Source organism: Amphibalanus amphitrite, unplaced genomic scaffold (assembly GCF_019059575.1).
Source record: "Amphibalanus amphitrite isolate SeventyFive unplaced genomic scaffold, NRLGWU_Aamphi_draft 000860F_arrow, whole genome shotgun sequence".
In the NCBI taxonomy this organism is placed as follows: domain Eukaryota; kingdom Metazoa; phylum Arthropoda; class Thecostraca; order Balanomorpha; family Balanidae; genus Amphibalanus; species Amphibalanus amphitrite.
In genome coordinates, this window is record NW_024882354.1 from 27,494 (window position 1) to 48,560 (window position 21,067).

The 21,067-nt window shown below is 53.8% G+C and overlaps 2 protein-coding genes across 3 annotated transcripts in view; one reads left to right on the top strand and one right to left on the bottom strand.

The window, feature by feature from the left end:
- LOC122367264 (cytosolic carboxypeptidase 1-like) overlaps nt 1–19,067 on the top strand; it is a 43,236-nt gene extending 24,169 nt beyond the window's left edge. The window contains 16 exon segments of the mRNA XM_043340217.1: nt 5,268–5,489; nt 6,247–6,709; nt 7,052–7,174; nt 7,918–8,034; nt 8,414–8,531; nt 8,786–8,942; nt 9,246–9,379; nt 9,714–9,827; nt 10,922–11,053; nt 12,414–12,589; nt 12,870–12,957; nt 13,311–13,350; nt 13,352–13,488; nt 14,118–14,282; nt 14,849–14,967; nt 16,815–19,067. Of these exon segments, the coding sequence (XP_043196152.1) occupies nt 5,268–5,489; nt 6,247–6,709; nt 7,052–7,174; nt 7,918–8,034; nt 8,414–8,531; nt 8,786–8,942; nt 9,246–9,379; nt 9,714–9,827; nt 10,922–11,053; nt 12,414–12,589; nt 12,870–12,957; nt 13,311–13,350; nt 13,352–13,488; nt 14,118–14,282; nt 14,849–14,967; nt 16,815–16,938 (2,429 nt within the window). The 3' untranslated portion in view covers nt 16,939–19,067.
- Nucleotides 19,068–19,269: 202 nt separating this feature from the next.
- Nucleotides 19,270–21,067, bottom strand: part of LOC122367262 (thrombospondin type-1 domain-containing protein 4-like) — a 102,619-nt gene continuing 100,821 nt past the window's right edge. For both annotated transcript variants that reach the window (XM_043340210.1, XM_043340211.1), the window contains 2 exons: nt 20,319–20,774; nt 19,270–20,030 (listed from right to left, as the gene is read on the bottom strand). In XM_043340210.1, coding sequence (XP_043196145.1) covers nt 19,927–20,030; nt 20,319–20,774 — 560 coding nt within the window. In that variant the 3' untranslated portion in view covers nt 19,270–19,926. The remainder of the gene's footprint in view (nt 20,031–20,318; nt 20,775–21,067) is intronic.

Consider the following 21,067-nt stretch of genomic DNA (forward strand, 5'->3'; position numbering starts at 1 on the left):
GTACAAGAGCAGCTAAGGTTTACTGTACGTGCCCTCTGACAGCTTATCGTTGTTCCCTGTGTGGGTGCTGGGACAATTTACTCAGGGTCGCTGTACCGTAGCAACTGCGGGTCCCCGTACTTTTTCATACATCTTGCGTGCTAACTTCCAAGATGTTTTGAAATGTTTTGAGGCTTATCAGGTCCCTATTTGTGGTTCCATCTTATGATACAAGGCTGCTCAAAGGTCAAGGTCACAGAAGAGTATCCTTGCTAGAGGCTATTTCACTGATTCAAGTTAGTAATAATAAATAAGACAATCTTGCCATCCGGAGGCTCTAAATGAAGGCTTAGAAGAACATAGATGCCAGATTCGTAATCAGCGGGTACGAATCCATCATAAACGACCTTTCATGTGTCAAGGTCAACCAAAGGTCATTCGAGGTCACATGAGGTCAACATAAAACTTGACCTTTTCCTAACAAAATATATAGCATTCGACGCGGTTTGACAAGGCAAATGCGATGGTACCACTGCCGTAGCTCTAGGACCATTTTTATCGAAGTTATTGCGAAAAACTAAAACCACAGCTTGGGGTCGTTGACCTGACCTCTGACCTCAGGTCGCCAAACTATTTTTCTGTTTTTCTCCAGGTCAAACGCTACACAACGGTGCTCGCAATTTGTCTTTATCTCTAAAACTCTATCTCTATCTCTAAAATTTTTAGCAGCTACATTTTAGCAGCTACAGCTGTATTTGAAGCTCGCGTACGTGACGCCGAAGTTTGCCGTGCAGGGGTCTAGAAAAATCGACGCTGTGACGTCATCAATGGGGCTAGGTCTAAATTTTTTACTTCAGAAGATGTCAAATTGATTGGAGAAAAGGTACTGAAATTTTCGCTTTCCTATCCCTAAGCGTTCGGGAGCTATCGCAAATATTCGCCAGGGGGGGGGGGGGGGGGGGCGAAGACGCCCCCCTCCCGGGCCCGCGAGGGTTAAACCGTTTCCCGGGGCGGTAAGGTATGAAATCCCGTTGTTTCCTTCTTTACCCCGTGGCCCCTTCGTTATTGGTTTGGCCGCCAACTTATTCCCCGATCACTTGACATTACGTCTATTCGGTACTCTCAGCTTGCAACTGCGCATTATACGTTCGGTAACTGCGCATTATATTTGACTGATATTCATGGAGTTCAGATAGTTAGGCCCTGGCGCTCCGCTGGTCCGATTTCTACGCGCCTTGTCTGATGGAGTCCCATTAAGCCGGTCGGCGTCCTCCACAACAACAATTACGCCAGATGTGTGCGTGCGTCTCCACTCTCTGTACCGTGTGCAGCAGGGAGTGGGCGGTGCGGTACGGCGACGTCAAGGTACCGGGCGCAGCTGATCGATCCCCGTGCCGTGCGCTACCTCCTGACCGGCGCCGCGCAGCAGTGCCGGGTGCAGCCGTCCAGGAGGCCGGCGGCGCCGTGCCGTGGGCAGTTCGAGACGGCGGTGTACCGTGTGGTACCGTGTTTGTACCGGGTGCACTGTTTGGAGCTCTGCTCCGAGTCATTTCTGCAGGAATTCGCCCGGTTTGTGTTTGACGCAGGCCACGGCTGTCAGCGCGGTGCAGCAGCTCTTCTAACTGTTTATGGTGCACACTTCGTGAACTGTCAATGGCGGGTCGCTCTAAGAACCGTTTGAAGCTCTTTTTGTAGACGAACTTTGGCATTATTAGGGATAAGATACCTCCGAGAGTATTTTGGTGTGATATCTATATTTTTGAACGAACGTAGCCTAGTCTGCTCTGAAAAGGGGAAGAGCATGATACTTTTGACACAATGTGTAACATTTTAACCCTCGCTAGTCCCATCAGTTTTACCTATACGTTTTACGCCCCGGCCAAGTGGAGGGGGGGGGGCGCTGGTGGAACACCCCATGCCGTTTCTCCCCTAACTGAGCTAGAGCTTCGCGGAAAGGAGTATTTGTACTGTAACTAGACACAGCGACTGGTACTCTCTTTACTTTAACCCTCGACCCGTTGGGGGGCATTTTGGCCCCCCCCTGTGGTTTTTCCTGAATAGCAAGAAAACGGCGGCGCGCAGCGCCGCCAAATTTTCAGTACCTTCCCGGGCATCAATTTGACACCTTCACACCAAATTTCAAGTCTTAGGTCACCTTAGGTCAGGAGTTATTGAGGTCAAACTGAGGTCATGTTCGAGCAAAAATGAGCAAAAAACATGCAATCTTGAAACGCTCACCAAATCTACAGTTATCAAGCAATTTCAAAGTTCTTTATATGGTCTGGTAGACAAAAAGCGGCGCTACAAAACTGCTATCTCGGATTTTCAAAATTTTGGGTTTTTGACCCTCAAAAATTCAAAAAATTGTTTTTTTAGAAAAACTAAAAAAATCAAAAAAAAATCCGAATTTCGAAAAAACCGGAATATATGTGATAGTCCCTGCGCTCTTCTATATACATACCAAATTTCAGATCGATATCTCGTTTTTTGGCCAAGTTATAGCGAAAACACTGTTCAAAAATGATGACGTCAAATATTTGAACTCAATTTTTAGCACTTCTAGACCACGTACGGCAAAACAAAGACCACCATTGAACTCCCCGTGACGAGCTGCATCGATTCGATACCCATTTTATGCAAAAATATAAACTTTGAAATTTGACCTAATTTGACCTGACCTTGACCTGACCTTGACCTGACCTTGACCAAAACGTGACCTAATCTGGCCCCAAAGGCTGCCTGACCCACATAATCGCATTTGTCATGTAAAATGGACCATAAAACATGTATCACACGACACTTTCATATTGTGACCCCCCAGTGACCTGACCTCTGTGACCTGACCTGGTATCAGTGACCTCAAATAGCAAAATATGTGTTTGAAGAACATTTCCCCATCGATGATTTTCAATGAAATGCATTTTACTCGATTTTACAACGCATTTCTTGAAATGCCTGTAAACGGTGAAAATTGGACCTTTGACCTGACCTGTGACGTCATCGGTTTGACCTAGGTCAATAAAATTGGGTCACAAGGTAGTTCCCTGATAGGGCTATCCAACACCGTTTGCCGCTTGTCGCTAGGTTGCGTGGTTCTCGAGATCTTAGGGGGGGGGGGGCAAAATGCCCCCCCCCCCAACGGGGCGCGTTGCTCGGCAGAGCCCAACGGGGCGCGGGTTAAAGGTCTCAGGTCAGTCCGTGACCTCTGAGGCCAGGTTAAGTGATCCAACGTGGGGTTCGGTTTAGGTGAAGATTGAAGAACTTTGCCAAGAAATCGCGTAGCCGCAATTCCGGCACCATCGTGTTTGCCATGATCAGGCGCGTCGAATGATATACCTACTTTTTGAATGGGTTGACCTCATTTCAAGGTCAGGTTACAGCCTCTTAGGTCACGCACGTCATTTCGAGTCCGTTCTTGACTTTCCCTGCTCTTTTTTTGGGATTTCGGCCCTCTCCGGACTTTTCGTGGCACTCGTCCTGTATATAGTGCAGTTGAGAGCTCTAGCCTCTAACTAACCCAACGAACCCATTGCCCAATGCATTTTTAATAGGCTTGCCATCCGCCTGTTTTCCATAATAATTTGGCATGTCAATAGTTTTTTGCCTGATGTTTGCCTATATCTGTAGATGATGGGTTGAAGGACAACCAAAGTCCTGCCCCCTATCTCGGCTCTTTGTCTTTTCTGTTATTGTGATCTAATCTGTTCACTAAGGCCGAGATGTTGGTTTACTCGTATCGCTGTTAGTACCGTGCGCATCCATTGGGCGGCGAGGGCGCCAACGGTTAGTGCCGCGCGGCGTTAGTACCGTGTGCACCTCCCCATCAAAACACTGATCCGCCCCTATCGCGATTTGATAATTTCTTTACCTACTTGGTTCATATCGGCTGATTGCTTAACGCAAACGTTGATTCATTGTTACATACTGAGGACAATGTGTAATATACTAGTGCGTGTTTTGCCGCGTGTGCAAACATTTGCAGGTAATGCGATTCGGTATACGGCCGTGTTTTTTTTCTTGTTAAAAATACGACGCACGACAGGACTTGAGGGATTTCATTTGCAAACACGATGTCATGATGCTGTGTTTGTCTCCAGTAAAGCGACTTGAAGGGTGACAAGCAAAGGAACACAATACACCGCACGAGTGCACGTCACTTGCACGTGCGAAGTGAAACCCAAAATATTGTGCTGGTCACCTTCCTAACCGGTGTCTAACGGTGTCGGGTGTACTAAAGTTAGAGCAATCGGCTCAGTCGTTTTTGAGATGTTCACATGACCTGGCGCAGTTCCAACCAGAACTCATGGAAATGTATCGCTCGTTGAGTGCCTTAAGATTGGGAAGGTTTGCCAAAGCTGGTGACGAAGATAAAAGTCTCAAAAGCATTTCAGACCGAGTCGAGCCGATCATGCAATGACTATTTCGCTACATAGTATAGTCTCGCTACGCGCTTCGTGCTCGCTTGTCAGCATAGTGGAATATTTGTGGCATGGCGGTGGGCGGACAGTGCAGTCATGGCAATAAACAGAGCGGACTGCAGAGTACCTACTGTGCTTGTCAAGGTCACGCTTCTCGCTGCAATATCACAAACAGTGGACTCGTGTCACTCTTTGAACGCTCGCGGGCTTCTATATGGCCTCCCTGCCGCTGATATCTAAAGGCTGAAGTTTGATTTCGGCCGCTGGCGGTCGCTGAACTCAGCTGGCCTCTGTAGGCTGTGATATACCCCTGGAGCTCCGCGGTATAAACATACTGAGCTTCTGGATTCCTAGTGGCTCAACTTGACTGCCGTTTGCTCACTTCACGATCAGGAACTTTCCACGGATTGCTCGTTTTGGCTAATGCCATTACGTATGCTGGAAACTGATTTTTATTTCAAACCATTGACCGTGTTTCGTGTTCCTTCTTCCTCGTCGCCCCGCTCTCTTACTGGTCCTCGCCCGGCCCGGCTACCTTTCCGAATCCACGTTGTCGGTGAAATGTGAATCTCCAACCGTTTCTGATCTTCTGAACCCCGTACCAGGACCTCCGCCCGCCTAGACTTTAACGTTGAAATCGCTGAGGTCCTGGTACGGGGGTTCAGAAGATCCGAAAGCGTTGGAGATTCACATTTCACCTGCAACGAAATCAGTGACTTCTTATAGGTACAAGTATACCAGTGCAGTGGCCAGTGGCCTTTCTAATATCTACATATAACGCCCTCTAAACAATTTGTGACCCCTCTGGACCGTTGGTAACCTCTGACCCGTTGGCTACTCCTCTGACCCGCCGGTGACTTCTCCCCTCAGAGCCGGGCCGGGAGGCGCTGATGGAGGCCCGCGTCTGCGAGGCGATGCAGTCGTTCCTCCGTTCGTGTTCACCGGCGGAGCGGCACGACCGGCTGTTCTGTCGCGCAGCCAACACCGTGCTGCGCTGCGTGGCCAAGTGGAGTCTGCCCGTGGCGCGACTGGAGAGTCCGGTCAGCTTCACGGCTCCGGCGGCGGCGCGCGCCACAGCAGACGGCAAGGGAGGTACGGCACCGCGCCCCGGGGGAACGGGGCTATGGGGCTTCTGGGGGCTTCTGTTGGGACCTATTTAGAGGGACTCGGGGTGTTTGTTGATACCTGCGCTATGATGTAAATGGGAGCCTTGCTATTATGTTTTTTTTTTGCGCTTGATTATAGTTACAAAAACTTAGGCATATATAACATGATTCATGCTATCTATGGCTCAGGTAATCATTATAGCTACACCAACATAAGTGTATGATTTATGCTCTTGAATGTAGTGTTTCGTTGCTGTTAGGTCGGCAGAAATCGTTGTACGTACAGCGCCCGAATCGAAGTTCTGTTCGCAGGTATGATGGATAGCTCCTCTGTGGCCCGAACAGGACAACACTCTACGTGGGTTTATCGCCTCTTAGTGGATAGTCATTAGACATTTTAGTGAAATTATCCCGTTCTTTTTTCTTACGCAACTTCTCAGTATCATCCAGCGCAGAACAATGAACATGCGTAGTTTTGATTGGTTTCAGTTTACAGTTCAGTACTAAGCGCGCAGTTTTTGTAAGTGGCCGGCTCTCTACTGCGCTGGCCTTACGTCGACCGTCCCCGTTGATTATTATTGCGCCGTGAGCGCGGCACTAACCGTGGGCACGGTACTATTACTCATAGCGCGTGGGTGACGCAGCGCGTTACGTAACGGCAGTGCGTTACTATTGCGCCGCATGTTCTCAGAAGGCCGCCCCGCCCCGCCCCTCTCCCACTGACCACTCTCCCCCTCCCCCAGACGCCGACGGCGGGTCGGACGACGAGTCGGGATCAGAGACGGAGACGGAGACGGAGACGGAGACGGAGACGGAGCAGCCGGCGGCGCTGGTGCGCGCCCACCCGGCCTGCCTGCCGGAGCCGGTGCGCGCGCCGGCCGCCGAGCTGCTCCGCTGCGCGCCGCTGTTCGCCGAGCTGGCCGAGCCGGCGGCGCCGCGCAGCCCGCCGCGCGCGCCGCCCCCCTCGGAGGCCTCTCCGGCGCTCTCCCCGGCCGAGAAGGGCGCCGGCTGCCAGTGCCTGCCGCGCTGCCTGACCCGGCTGTGTCGGCAGCGGGCCGGGGTGCGGCCCTGCGCCGCCCCGCCGCCGACAGCGCTGGGGGCCGCCGAGGGCCGGCTGACCCCCGGCCGGCTTCAGGAGGCCTGGCAGCGCCTCTCGGAGCGCGGCGGCCAGGGCGACTCCCGCAGACAGTACACCGAGGTGTACAGGTACGGCCGAGGGCCCGCTGCGGTACAGGACGGAGGTACTGCAGTACTGAGATAGCGGGACTATGAGACACCCGACGAATGGCGCTAAATTGAGCGTATAATCGATGACATGCGTAGATAGCAAGCTCAGTCGTCTTTTGATGCCAAAGTGAAGCAGCTTGCAAACTATGTACAGTGTACCGAGACCATACCGTGAAGAAAACTGTGCCTCTTATATCGTTCATCCCATTGGCTTTATCGTACACCATTACTTTCAATCCACACGACAACCGATGCACCCCCAGCGCACCACTGAGCTGCCGCTACCCAGCCGTAACGAGCCTGCCCGCTGCCGCCCGGCAGGCGTCTGGCGCAGAAGACGCGGCACGTGGCGCCGTTCGTGAAGCTGGCCTACCCGGATATGGTGGGCGCCGCCAGCTCGGGGGAGAGCGAGCCGCTCGGGACCTGTGACCGCATGGTGTGCAGGTATCGTGGGCTTGTGACCGGAGCTGATTTCAACTGAATAGCAGGGATTGGGGGGGGGGGAGACTTCGCGAGAGAAGTTACCGGGAAATTGTCGGGGACGGTCTGTTTGTGATTTTGGGGGCTGTCGTGCATGACTCAGTGCGGCATTCCTTTTTTACGATGTATGGCCGTAGTTATGAGAGCTCTTTCATAGACTATTGGGGTTTATCTCACTTCATCTCACCAAATTTGCGATGGTCGGTCTGTTTTGGATCAGAATGAGCCCAAAGGGAGCAGATCCTACCAGCTTGCATCATTCCACTATCCTGTCTCGGCTCCTATCGTGTCTGTCCCGCGGTATCTGACACACTATGTCCCAGCCGCTAGATGTCACTGCTGTATACGCCTGATAGGATGCTGTGCCGCAATGACCGTGTCGCAATGTGCTGCGCGTTCAGTGTTCGGCTTTAGTCATTAGGCAATAGCTCAGTCAGCGTTTGATGCAATGTCGCTTCGTAAGGCGTCCATTTGCAATTGTTTACGGTTATGCGCTGCCAAACTTATTTAAGTATAGCTATCACTTTATTATTCATGCATTTGCATCATATTTGCAAATCGAACACACCTACAAATAATACCTATACATGTACTTGACTATGGAAAATACAGAGAAAACGTTTAAAAAAAATTAAAAAAAAAAAAATGTCCGATATACACCCGCTCACCGTACCCGTCTGACCGTGCCTTCTCGGTCTGTACAACAGACGAAAGGTGCAGAGTCTGGTGGACGACGCGCTGGGCCAGCGCAGTCTGGACACCAAGGTGGTCTACGACTACGACTTCCTCGTGTCCACGTTCTCCCGGGAGGACAATAGCATCAGGTGAGAACCTTTTCCAGGGAGGACAACAGTCTCAGGTGAGAACGAGAATAGTCTCAGAGAAGAACTTTATCCCATGAGATCAAGTCTCAAGTGAGAACACTGGCTCGGGAGGACTGTCCGGAGGGAACGATGACATTCTCAGAAGAGGCCGTCAACCTTCCTCAGAGAAGATAACGGCCTCACCTCGAGATGAGGACTGGTCGTCTTTCCACGTTTCCTCAGGAGGATGAAGTGAATGGTTGAGCACTGGTCGGTAACACATAAATGCGACAGCTGACTGAATCGTCTATGATTCTTCTAACCTTCACTCTTGTACGGCTCTATCGCCCCTCACCGACTCGACTTCTGTTCTTAATATGTTCGAACGCTATCTTTCCAGGGTTCTGGACAACCACGACGAAAAGACGGTGTCATCGACCCTGATCGAGATCAACCAGGAGTCCAGCCTGCGCTTCGAGTCCCGCTTCGAGTCCGGAAACCTGCGTAGGAGCATACGGGTAGGTTTGCGATTGCGACACGAACAGGCAGTCACAGCTAGCTTCCTAAACCAGTCACTATTTCTTGTTTTATCTTTTCTGCTAGGTGCCCTCACTACGATTTTTTCTGCACCAAATGTAAGTCATACATTCGGTTTATCGTTCTCTAGTCAAGTCTTTTAGTTAGTTCTCTTCTTTCGGCAGACCTTTACGATCGTGTTGCTTGTTGTTCTTTACATATTGAGGGTATGGGTGTTCATTTTTACTCTCCGCAGACGGGTCCCCACGAGTACGACCTGATCCTGTGTCCGGACGTCAGCTCCAGTCGACACCAGCAGTGGTTCTACTTTGAGGTGTCCAACATGCGCGCCGACCTGACCTACACATTCAACGTCATCAACAACGAGAAGCTGCGCTGCGAGTACCAGACAGGTGCGGTACCAGCAGCGCCAGACGACGACCGTCAGCGACGGCGGTGACGGCTTCGGGGAGGGGGGGGGGGGCTTCACCCTCGCCAGACCCGTCGATTTCCTTCGTTCGTCTTGACCAAGGGGCCGACGGGGTGAGTGCAACCCAGCTCTCATTCCTCCCTAAACATGGAATGCCAACTTGACTTTGATTACTCAAAATACTCATAGCGCCTTCCATATGAGGCTGTGACGACTGTTAATTTCCACTCACAGTTCTCCCGCTCCTCCACTCGCTGTCACAAACCCCCTCTCTGCCCGACGGCAGGGATGCGCCCGGTGTTGTTCTCTGTGAAGGAGTCTCTGCGCGGCCGACCGCACTGGACCAGGGTCGGGATGGACGTCTTCTACTACCGGAACGCTTACCGCAGACAGGCGCGACACCCGGGGAGTCGAAAACAGGTGCGTTAGGGGGAGGGGATACCGCGGACAGGCCCCGCACCCGGACAGCCGCAAACAGGTGCATTGGGGGAGAGGGGGGGGGGGGGGTACTGTGCGTACCGTGGGCACTGGGCAGGCCCGACTCCCGGGCAGTCGAAAGCAGGAGAGGTAGGGGAGGGGGAGTACTGTGCGTACCGTGGGCACTGGGCAGGCCCGACACCCGGGCAGTCGAAAACAAGTCAGTTAGGGAAGGGAACGCGGCGGTACTGTGTAGAGATCGGGTTAAAGATAACACTGTGATAAGTGGTGGTACGGTCTGTGTCCGTATTGATGTTACGTTCCTTGTGTTTTGCAGCAGGGAAAGCACAACCGTGTGTACTGCACGGCCTCGTTCTGCGTCAAGTTCCCGCACGACGCCGACGTCTGCTACATGGCCTTCCACTACCCGTACACCTACACCAGGATGAGGGTGAGATAGATGCCTACCACTACCCGTACACCTACACCAGGATGAGGGTAGGTGCTGGCTAACGCTCTCGGAATAGCCACAACTCTGCTGTTGTAGTAACGTAATCTCTTTGTTTTTGTTTTGTTGGGTTAGGCCCTTTCGGTCTGACGAGACCATTTCAGAGCCGGAAGGATGACAGAAAATAGGGGGTACACCTACACCAGGATGAGGGTAGGTGCTGGCTAACGCTCTCGGAATAGCCACAACTCTGCTGTTGTAGTAACGTAATCTCTTTGTTTTTGTTTTGTTGGGTTAGGCCCTTTCGGTCTGACGAGACCATTTCAGAGCCGGAAGGATGACAGAAAATAGGGGGAGACATTGGTCTGGGCAGGCACCCTAGTGAGTCACCGGGGCCGAGCCCGTCCAGAGGACAGGCCACCCAGCCCCAAGGTACTCACTGCACCCGGCTACGGGGTGCACTTCTTCGGGAGCAGCGGTGCCGCTCCAAGGGAGCAGCCCGCATGAGATAAAGGTGCCTGTCCAGCCCGGAGGGGGTTGCGGCGTGGAGGAAAAGGATTTCAGTATCCTGAGGATAGAAGCACGGAACGGTGAACGTAATCACTCCAGTTTGGGTGTAGAAACTTGCATTTTTATTGGTATTATTTGTGTAGATTGGGTAACTGCTTTTAATTGAACTGTAAAGAGAGAAAAAAAGAAAAAAATAGAAAAAAACTGTAAAGTATGATGGTGATGCATGCGAGTTTTTCGAGCCCTTTGTAAGTTAGGATGTTACTCAATGCAACCCTACCCTACCCTACCTACCCTACCCTACCCTACCCTACCCTACCCTACCCTACCCCTACACTACCCTACCCTACCCTACCCTACCCTACCCTACCCTACCCTACCCTACCCTACCCTACCCTACGCCTGCGGTTGCGCAGGCTACAGCCGCAGGCGATCTGTTGGAGATAAGCGTTCCTGGTTTTCTTGGAGCTATTCGATACACCATTCGGATGTAACACCTGTGTCCGGCCATGAGTCAGTGAGTTCTCAGGCGCTGTAGGAACTGTTACTCCTGTAGCGTAACACCGGTCCCTCCGTCTCCCTCTCAGACGGTGCTGGAGCTGCTGGGGAGCTGCGCCGTGTCACCGGACATCTGGTGGGGTACTGAGACCCTGGCGGCGGACCTGGACGGGAACACGGCGTCCCTGGTCACCGTCACCGGCCACGGACCCCAGCACAAGGTCAGTTCAGAAACACGGCGCCCCTGATCACCGTCACCGGCCACGGACCCCAGCACAAGGTCAGTTCAGAAACACGGCGTCCCTGGTCACCGTCACAGGGCACGGACCCCAGCACAAGGTCAGTAATCAGAAACACGGCGTCCCTGGTCACCGTCACAGAGCACGGACCCCAGCACAAGGTCAGTTCAGAAACACGGCGTCCCTGGTCACCGTCACAGGGCACGGACCCCAGCACAAGGTCAGTAATCAGAAACACGGCGTCCCTGGTCACCGTCACAGAGCACGGACCCCAGCACAAGGTCAGTAATCAGAAACACGGCGTCCCTGGTCACCGTCACAGGGCACGGACCCCAGCACAAGGTCAGCTCAGAAACACGGCGTCCCTGGTCACCGTCACAGAGCACGGACCCCAGCACAAGGTCAGTAATCAGAAACACGGCGTCCCTGGTCACCGTCACAGGGCACGGACCCCAGCACAAGGTCAGTTCAGAAACACGGCGTCTCTGGTCACCGTCACCGGCCACGGACCCCAGCACAAGGTCAGTAATCAGAAACACGGCGTCTCTGGTCACCGTCACCGGCCACGGACCCCAGCACAAGGTCAGCTCGAGACGCTACGAAGACGTGCGCTGATAATTGAGGGAGCCAGAGTGGGCGCCCTGTTGTAGCGTCAACATGTGTAGTAATGACGTAGGTATATCGTTTCTTCTGTAGTCATTGAGACAGTCACTGATTGGCCTAAAGAATGAACGGGCTCAACGATACTACGGATCACTTTGCTTAATTATTCCGCCTATTCTTCCATGCCTTATTGATTTGATTGTCTCCGCGTTTTATTTCTTGAATCTCTCGTCTTAACCTTCTCCCTCTCTCTCCCCGTAGGAGATGGTGTTTTTGGACCACCTCCTCTTCTCACTCTCTCTCTCTCTCTCTCTCTCTCTCTCTCTCTCTCTCTCTCTCTCTCTCTCTCTCTCTCTCTCTCTCTCTCTCTCTCTCTCTCTCTCTCTCTCTCTCTCTCTCTCTCTCTCTCTCTCTCTCTCTCTCTCTCTCTCTCTTTCTCTCTCTCTCTCTCTCTCTCTCTCTCTCTCTCTCTCTCTCTCTCTCTCTCTCTCTCTCTCTCTCTCTCTCTCGCTTTATCCCACCATCTCTCCCCTCTGCCCCTTCAGAAGGAGATGATGTTTCTGACAGCGCTGATTACCCCTTTGACCTCTGCCCCTCAGAAGGAGATAGTGTTTCTGACCTTCCCCACTCTCCTCTCCCCCCAGAAGCAGATGGTGTTCCTCACTGCGCAGATCCACCCCTCCCCCTCTCTCCTCTCAGAAGAAGATGGTGTTTCTGACCTTCCCCACTCTTCCCTCAGAAGGAGATGGTGTTCCTCACTGCCCGGATCCACCCGGGGGAGAGCGGCGCCTCGTGGTCGCTGGAGGGCACGCTGCGCTTCCTGCTCAGTGACGCGCCAGAGGCGGCCGCGCTCCGCGACCGGTTCATCTTCAAACTGGTGCCCATGCTGAACGTGGCCGGAGTCGTCAACGGATGGTGAGTGAGAGGGGGGACAGGTGAGGGGGGGGGGAATGCCGGGTGGGAGGAATGAGGACTGAATGAGAGGGGATGAAGGTGGGGAGGCGGCTACCGCGATGAGCATCTACCGTCTGTGGATAAAGGGGATAAGGTCCGGCTCCAGGTAGCGCCGAGATGAGTGAATCATTGAACTTGCTGAATCATTGATATTCTTCAGGAACAGGTGCAGTTTTGATAAGTAATCAGGTGACAGGAGGGGTGACTAATGGCTCACTCTATGTTTCTGTAATACCGACAGTCACCGGTGCGGTCTGACGGACGAGGACCTGAACCGGCGCTGGAAGACGCCCGACCCCCACCTGCACCCGGTCATATACCGGACCAAGGTCAGTGTGTTATGTCGCACCAAGGTCAGTGTAGTCAGGGGACAGAACGACTCCCCTACACCCTGTCGTATACCGCACCAAGGTCAGTAGGTCTGGGGGAGACTCAGTGCGGTCAGTTCCCAGTGGGAGCGCCGGTCGCGATAGAGTGATCCCACCCCTCCCTGCCTTCTCAGTGCGATAGCATAATGCAGCTCCGTTTTTCTCCAAGAACCTCTTGCAATGCGGCGAGGGTTCAGAGTGTTATCCGATGCATTATTTTTACATGCTAAATTGTTCTCAATACGGTCGTTCACGTTCAGTCTTTCCGAAAATGCGGCATTCTCAAAGCCGTCCCGCCGCCACTGTCCGTCCAGGCGATGCTGGAGTACTCGACGTTCGTGCTGAAACGGCCCGCCCTACCTGTTCTGCGACTACCACGGACACTCGTGCCGTAAGAACATCTTCCTGTACGGCTGCAGCACCCGGCGCTCCTGGCTGGCCACCGACCGTGAGACGGCTGACAACGAGCCGCTGGTCAGCTGTCTGCCGCAGGTGAGACAACGAGCCGCTGGTCAGCTGCCTGCCGCAGGTGAGACAACGAGCCGCCTGTGTTCCTTAGGCAAGACAATGACGCGACTGCCTACCCCAGGTGAGGTAAAGAGCCGCCTGCCTGCCTCAGGTGAGACAAAGAGCCACTGGTCAGCTGCCTTCCGCAGTTGAGACAAAGAGCCGTCTGCCTTCCGCAGTTGAGACAAAGAGCCGTCTGCCTGCCTCAGGTGAGACAAAGAGCCACTGGTCAGCTGCCTGCCTCAGGTGAGACAGCGGGCCGCCTGTCTGCCTCAGGTAAGACAAGAGCGAGTCGATCATTGACTTCTTCGTCGCCAGGCGCGGCCTGAGCGGGTACATATCGAATGGTTTGCATCATTTGCCTGTGCTGATGACGAGTGGAACCTGAGCCACGTCTCTTACGGCCGGCTGCTGGTTTCCAGTTATTAATAACTGCGACAGGGGTATGTTTTCCTGATTGCGTGGCGCTCGTGTGTATGGCGGGGGACAAATCGTATGTGCGACAGGCTAGTAATTATCCGTGTGTCGTACAGGCGCTGTACCGAGTGGCGCTGGTGTTCAGCGTGTATCTGTGTATTGTACATCCGTTCAGTCTGTATCCGTGTGTCGTGCAGGCGCTGTACCGTGTGGCGCCGGCGTTCAGTCTGCGGTGCTGCCATCTGTCGGTGGAGCGCTCCCGCGAGACCACGGCCCGGGTGGTGGTCTGGAGGGAGCTGGGCGTGCAGCGCAGCTACACACTGGAGAGCAGCTACTGCGGCTGCGATCAGGGACCCTACCAGGTACCGGCGCCGGGGGAGATGGCGGGAACGGGGCCGGGGAGGGGGCGGCCTGGCAGGGTACTCCTGGTCTGGTCTGGCCTGGTCTGGTGTACGTTGTTGACAACTGGTCGTTGCATTTGATGATTATTGGAGTGCGCCTTGGAAGATACGAAAGTGGCGACCTTTGCTTTGAGTTGTGGTAACTCGCTCTGGAACCTTTATTAACGCTAGTGGTTATAACTTCATACGTAAACGGCGAATATTCACCGTACGCACCCTAAACGTGTCACCATGCGTCTATAGCCGCGCCGATACCGCCACCTTTGTAATCTGTCGACTGTGCCCCGGCTGTCTCCCTGCCGCAGAACTGAACCACCCTCTGTATGTAACGACTAACGCATGTCTCGTTCATGTGTCCGTCACCGCTCCGCCTCGGCTGGGCGAACCCCGTATTCTATATATTTTCTCAATCCCTCCATTTCCTTTTCTTCTCCTCGCTCGTCCTACCCTCCCGTCTGTCTGATTCTAATCCCCCGACGAAACTCCCGGAGCCTGTCTGACCCCTCTGCCGCGGCTGGGCGCGCCAGGGCTCCCACCTGTCCACCCAGCAGCTGGAGGAGACGGGCGCCCGACTGGCCGTGGCGCTCCACCTGATCTCCGTGCCCGGCGACCTGGCCAGCCTGGAGCGCGCGCGCGCCGCCTACTGGTCGGTCACTCAGGCGGCATAGGGAGGGGTACTGGGTGGGGGAGGGGTAGAGGGGCGGACCATAGATGAGCCGGCCACCAGACACCGGGGCGGACCTACTGGACGTAACAGTGCCGGCTACGCTCCAGTGTTCCAGTTTTCACTTTCGTTTTCGTGCATTTTTTAACCTGTTGATAAGCTAAACATTAAGTTTTTATTTGCTGGCGTTAACTTTCGTCGGATGCGACACACTTTTCACATCAAATTAACCTGGTTTAATCAACCTTTTTAACCCGCGCCCCGTTGGGCTCTGCCGAGCAACGCGCCCGGTTGGGGGGGGGGGGGCCATTTTGGCCCCCCCCTAAGATCTCGAGAACCACGCAACATAGCGACAAGCGGTAAACGGCGTTGGATAGCCCTAACGGGGAACTACCTTGTGACCCAATTTTATTGACCTAGGTCAAACCGATGACGTCACAGGTCAGGTCAAAGGTCCAATTTTCACCGTTTACAGGCACTTCAAGAAATGCGTTGTAAAATCGAGTAAAATGCATTTCATTGAAAATCATCGATGGGAAAATGTTCTTCAAACACATATTTTGCTATTTGAGGTCACTGATACCAGGTCAGGTCACAGAGGTCAGGTCACGGGGGGGTCACAATATGAAAGTGTCGTGTGATACATGTTTTATGGTCCATTTTACATGACAAATGCGATTATGTGGGTCAGGCAGCCTTTGGGGCCAGCTTATGTCACGTTTTGGTGTAGGTCAGGTCAAGGTCAGGTCAAGGTCAGGTCAAATTAGGTCAAATTTCAAAGTTAATATTTTTGCATAAAACGGGTATCGAATCGATGCAGCTCGTCACGGGGAGTTCAATGGTGGTCTTTGTTTTGCCGTACGATGTCTAGAATTGCTAAAAATTGAGTTCAAAAATTTGACGTCATCATTTTTGAACAGTTTTTTCGCTATAACTTGGCCAAAAAACGAGATATCGATCTGAAATTTGGTATGTATATAGAAGAGCGCTGGGACTATCACATATATTCCGGTTTTTTCGAAATTCGGAAAAATTTTGGATTTTTTCAAAGTTTTTCAAAAAAAATCAATTTTTTGATTTTTTTTGGGTCAAAAACCAAAAATTTTGAAAATCCGAGATAGCAGTTTTGTAGCGCCGCCTTTTGTGTACTAGACCATATAAAGAACTTTGAAATTGCTTGATAACTGTAGATTTGGTGAGCGTTTCAAGATTGCATGTTTTTTGCTCATTTTTGCTCGAACATGACCTCAGTTTGACCTCAATAACTCCTGACCTAAGGTGACCTAAGACTTGAAATTTGGTGTGAAGGTGTCAAATTGATGCCCGGGAAGGTACTGAAAATTTGGCGGCGCTGCGCGCCGCCGTTTTCTTGCTATTCAGGAAAAACCACAGGGGGGGGCCAAAATGGCCCCCCCCCCAACGGGGCGAGGGTTAAGAGCTAAATTACACGATGAGTCTATTTATTATTATTTATCACCACACCGCAATGCCGTTCTTTACCCACCGCCAACACCTTTGTTGCACGCTTTGTAACTGTTTTGTGTGGATCTTTTGCGCTTATAACTTGCACGGCTGTAACGCTGCCTGTCTCTTGTCCCCGGCTAAACTCGTAAACGTATGCCAAGTCTCACTAAAAGATTGCTGTCCCGGTCACTGCAGTCGCTTCAAATTTACCCAGGTTTATCTAATGTAAAAATAATAGAACATTTCACTCTCGAATATTCGATGATTGTTTTCCTTGCTGTTTTCCCCAACACCCCCCCCCCCACCTCTCGCCTCTTCCCCGCCCCATATGACCCCGTGTCTCTCCGTGTTCGTGTGACCGGCAGGTGGCGGCCGCAGGATGAGTTTGAGCGAGAGTTCGCGCTCAGCTCCGCCACAAACTCAGACATGACCGAGTCCGATGACGACACGGATGACGTCACCTCCAGCACCGTGACGTCACTGCGCTGATGAAGCGACGACGTCACTGCAGCAGTAGAGCCCGCCGTCTGATGGGGTCTTTACGACGGAGGATTGGGGGGGGGGGGAGGGTAATCGGAGTTCTGGCAGTTTGTTTTGATGTGTACAGACACTGCTTGGGGGCAGCGTCACAGAGCTCAGGAGACGAATCTACGCGGGTCTACCAATAACTAACTGCACAGAGATTCAGGAGCTGCTCTGCGCCAAATTTTATCATGTAACGGCATTGCTATATAGTGTTTTTGGCATCGTAGATTTGACGATCCGGTGTCGGTGACACTGCTCTCCGTCTCTCCTGTTTTAACAGCCATAACCCAGAGCTTCCTATCCGTCCTGGGTCCTCTGAGGCCCCTGTGTGTGACATAATGGCCCTCTGATGGTCCTGTGTGCCACTATGGGTCCTCTGAGGGCCCTGTGTGCCACTATGGGTCCTCTTGAGGGTCCTGTGGGCCACTATGGGCCTTCTGGGTTCCTGTGTTCCACTATGAGTTCTCTGGGGGTCCTTTGTGCCGCAATGTGTCTTCTGAGGGCCCTGTGTGACACTATGGATCCTCTGAGGGTCATGTTTGTCACTATGGGCCCTTCGAGGGTCCTGCGTGTGCCATTGTGAGCCCCTTGGGTTTCTGTGTGCCACTATTGGTCTTTTATGGATCCTGCGTGCCATTATGGGTCACATGAGGGTACTGTGTGCCGCTATGGGTCCTCTGAAGGGTCCTGTGCGTGCCATTGTGGGCCCTCTGAGGGTCCTGTGTGCCACTTTGGGTCCTCTGAGGATCCTGTGTCATGAGGATCCTGTGTACCACAATGGGTCCTCTGAGGATCTTGTGTGCCACTGTGGGTCACATGAGGGTCCTGTCTGCCGCTATGGGTCTTCTGAGGATTCTGCGTGCCACTGTGGGCCCTCTGAGAGTCCTGTGTGTCACTATGGGTCCTCTGTGTCATGCAGGAGCGTGACACAGAGGACCCTCAGGGGATTCTGCGTGTCACACGGGGGCCTCTTTGAGTATTGTGTGCCACCACTGGGGGTCCTGTGTGCCACTATGGGTCCTCTGGGTTTCCTGGGTGGCACTAAGGGTCCTCGGGGTTTCCTTTATGTGCCATTGTGGGTCTTCTGTAGGTCCTGTGTGCCACTATGGGTCCTCTGAGGGTCTTTTGTGCCACTATGGGTCCTCTGTGTTACCTATGTGCGCCACCATCTCATTGTGTGCTACCAGTGTGACTGTGTGCTGTGCTGTGTGTGCCTGTGACACCATTCGCCGAGCCATGGAGTGACCGGTCACCGGGTCACGTGACCGGTCACCAGGTCACGGGGTCATGGCCCCCTGCCAGCTCCGCAGGACGAACACCAAGTGCTTTCCCACGTATAATATGCGATCGGAGCATTCCAAAACATCTGTAATATCACATCGGTAGCAAATTAATGCTCTCACCTTAGTGGGCGGGTTAGACTCATGCGCCTTAGCACACGAAGCGGCATCTGTATGCAAGTGTTTAACAGTGTGGACTATAATTGTATGTGTTGACAAAATATGATGTTTATGTTGGACTGTTAATGATATAACTATATTTTCAGTGACGCATGCTGGTCATGCCATGTAGATAGTAACACTGCCATTGAACCTAACTATGCCTCGCACTGGACAGTTACTGGACTTGTAGTGTTATTTGTTATGACTATCAGAGTTTAACACGTTGTCGGCCGTGCGTTACACAACTCTCAATGAATGAATGGTAAATCTCACTTTGGCGTAATCAATGTTCGCTAACCCTTGGAAGCACCCTATAGTCGCCGTTCCCTACACACCGTCTCAATCTGCTCCCCGCCGCGTCCACCCAGTCAGTCCCATCCCGTCTGTGTATCGCACCTCTCCCTAGGCAGGGTGTACCCCGGGTCCTGACGTGTTGTTGTGGCGGCGGGCCGCCTCAGTTGTTGCGTTTGTTGTGTTGTTACGCCCGGTCGGGCTGTGTTGGGTCCGTCCCGATGTGTTGTGGAGAGTGGTGTGAACGCCCGCTCTCTAACATTGCATACGGTCAACTGAGGGATGTCCAACGTCTCCCAGAGATCAATATAATTGACTTGCTGGCGGCAAGCTGTGAAACTTACATGGCTGAAGAACATGTCCAATTGTGTACTGGGGCGTCCTGGCGCAGGAGCGGGATCCCTGCCTTCGGCTCAGCAGACCAGAGTTCAAATCCCCGATGAAGCCGACCTAAGGAACCACGGGTGTAACAGTCAGGCACTCCGTCCTGTAAAAGACATGGCGAGTAAGACAGCGTGCACACTAATAAGCCTCCTGTTGTGCCACATTTCCACAGACACTATCACGTTTACACGCCCGCCACTCGACAGCGATGATCATATATATTACCGACGATGAGTGCGTGGAAGCGAACATTCGAGAGCCGTCCCGGGGCCCGCTCGCGGCCCGAGACACACACAGAGGGGGGCTCAGACGCCCCCGCTCGCCGCCTACCGCCCGTCGGGCCGCCGCGCGGCGCTCACCACTACGGCAATGACCTAGACCGGCACGAGTCGTGACGCGCGCGCTTAAATACAGTACTGTGTTAAAAGCGTCACTGGAAGCTGAGTCGGGCGGCCGGCCGGCGCTGCTGCAGGCCGGCTGCCGCCAATACACGCTGCTGGCGGGACAGGCCGCCCGCGGGGTCCGCCGGACTGGGGCCGCCTCCGGGGAAGCTCATGTGTCCGTCTGACAGGGTCCATCTCGCTGGAACCCTGCACAGGGTCGATCTCCCTGTGACTCTGCACTAGTGGGTGGGGTCCGCCCCTGACTGAAACAGGGCGTCCCACCTTCGGCGATCACTGCGCCTCACGTACCGGCCCGGCCTGGCTCTCATACAGAGTCCTCTACTGGGCCGGCCGCTCACTGCCGGTTCGCCGCTGGCTCACTAGGTGGCAGTGTCGGCGCGCCGCCAGATGGCAGTGCTGTGTTGTGTGATACCTCAGCCGGTTGGCCCGGCTCAGACGCGACTGCAGGTCTCACAGCAGTGCGTCTTGTAGTATTTATATCTGCAGAGCCGCGCCTGCTGCACCAGCCGGCAGTTGTTGAATCGGTCCACGCAGTCTGCGGGGAGAAATACACGGGGCGTCAGATACAGGGAGGGACCTGGGACCCGACTTGCGCTGGCACGGCAACAGAACGCCTTCAATGGCGGCACTGAGCAACGCTCTCATCGGTCACAAACGTCACAGGCTCAAGCGAACAATGGTCCATCGCAAACGAGAAGAGCTTATTATGCAAGGAAAGCCAAAGGTGACCAAGGCATATTGTTGCCTTTTCCCATACCATAAATGATGACCAAGCAAAGTCACGCCCTTTCCCAGCCCTAAGTTTCGCCCGGTCCTGTCTCACCGGCCGCGAGGCTGTTGCTCTGGTCACTGTGCTGCTGGTCGCCGGCCGGCCTCTGTCTGTGTTTGTGGTGTTTCCGCGGCCGGCCGCGGTGACCGGCGCGGTGCTGAGCCGGCCGCTCCACGGCCGCCGGCGCCGCCGAGGCGGCCGCCTCTGTGGCGGGGGCGGGGGCGGGGGTCAGAGGGGGCGCCGCGCCCTCCCACGGCTCCCCGGTCGGCTCCAGAGAGTTATCCCTCTCTGACGGAGGGTCGTTCACTATGGTATTGACCACGGCGTCATACGTCTCCGTGGGACTGGCCCGGAACGGCTCCAGCGAGCCGCCGGCGCGATCACTGCCATCTACCGGCGGCGCGGCCAATGACGAGTGTGCGCCGCTGGCGCCGGGCGGCGCTGGGCTGCCGGAGTCGGCCGGCTGGGCGGCGGTGCTGGTGCCGTTTGGAGAGGCCCAGTCGAACAGCGCTGCAGGGGAACAGAGAAGCGGTGCGGTCAGCCTCTGAAGCCGGCGGCTAGCGCGGCCCGAGAGACACGCGGAAAGCGGTGCGGACGGTACACAAAGCAGGGCGGACACGCGGACATCCGTGGCGAAAAGCAGACAGTCGTGGCGAACGGCACACACATACATGGCGCAGCGAGACAGACATAAGCCGAGGGCTTGTGCTTAGGCCTGACAACGAATAAGCGTGTGCTCAGTTGCAAAAGATGCTGAAGCTATTTATGCAAAATGTGTGCAGTTGAACAATCACAAAAGCAGA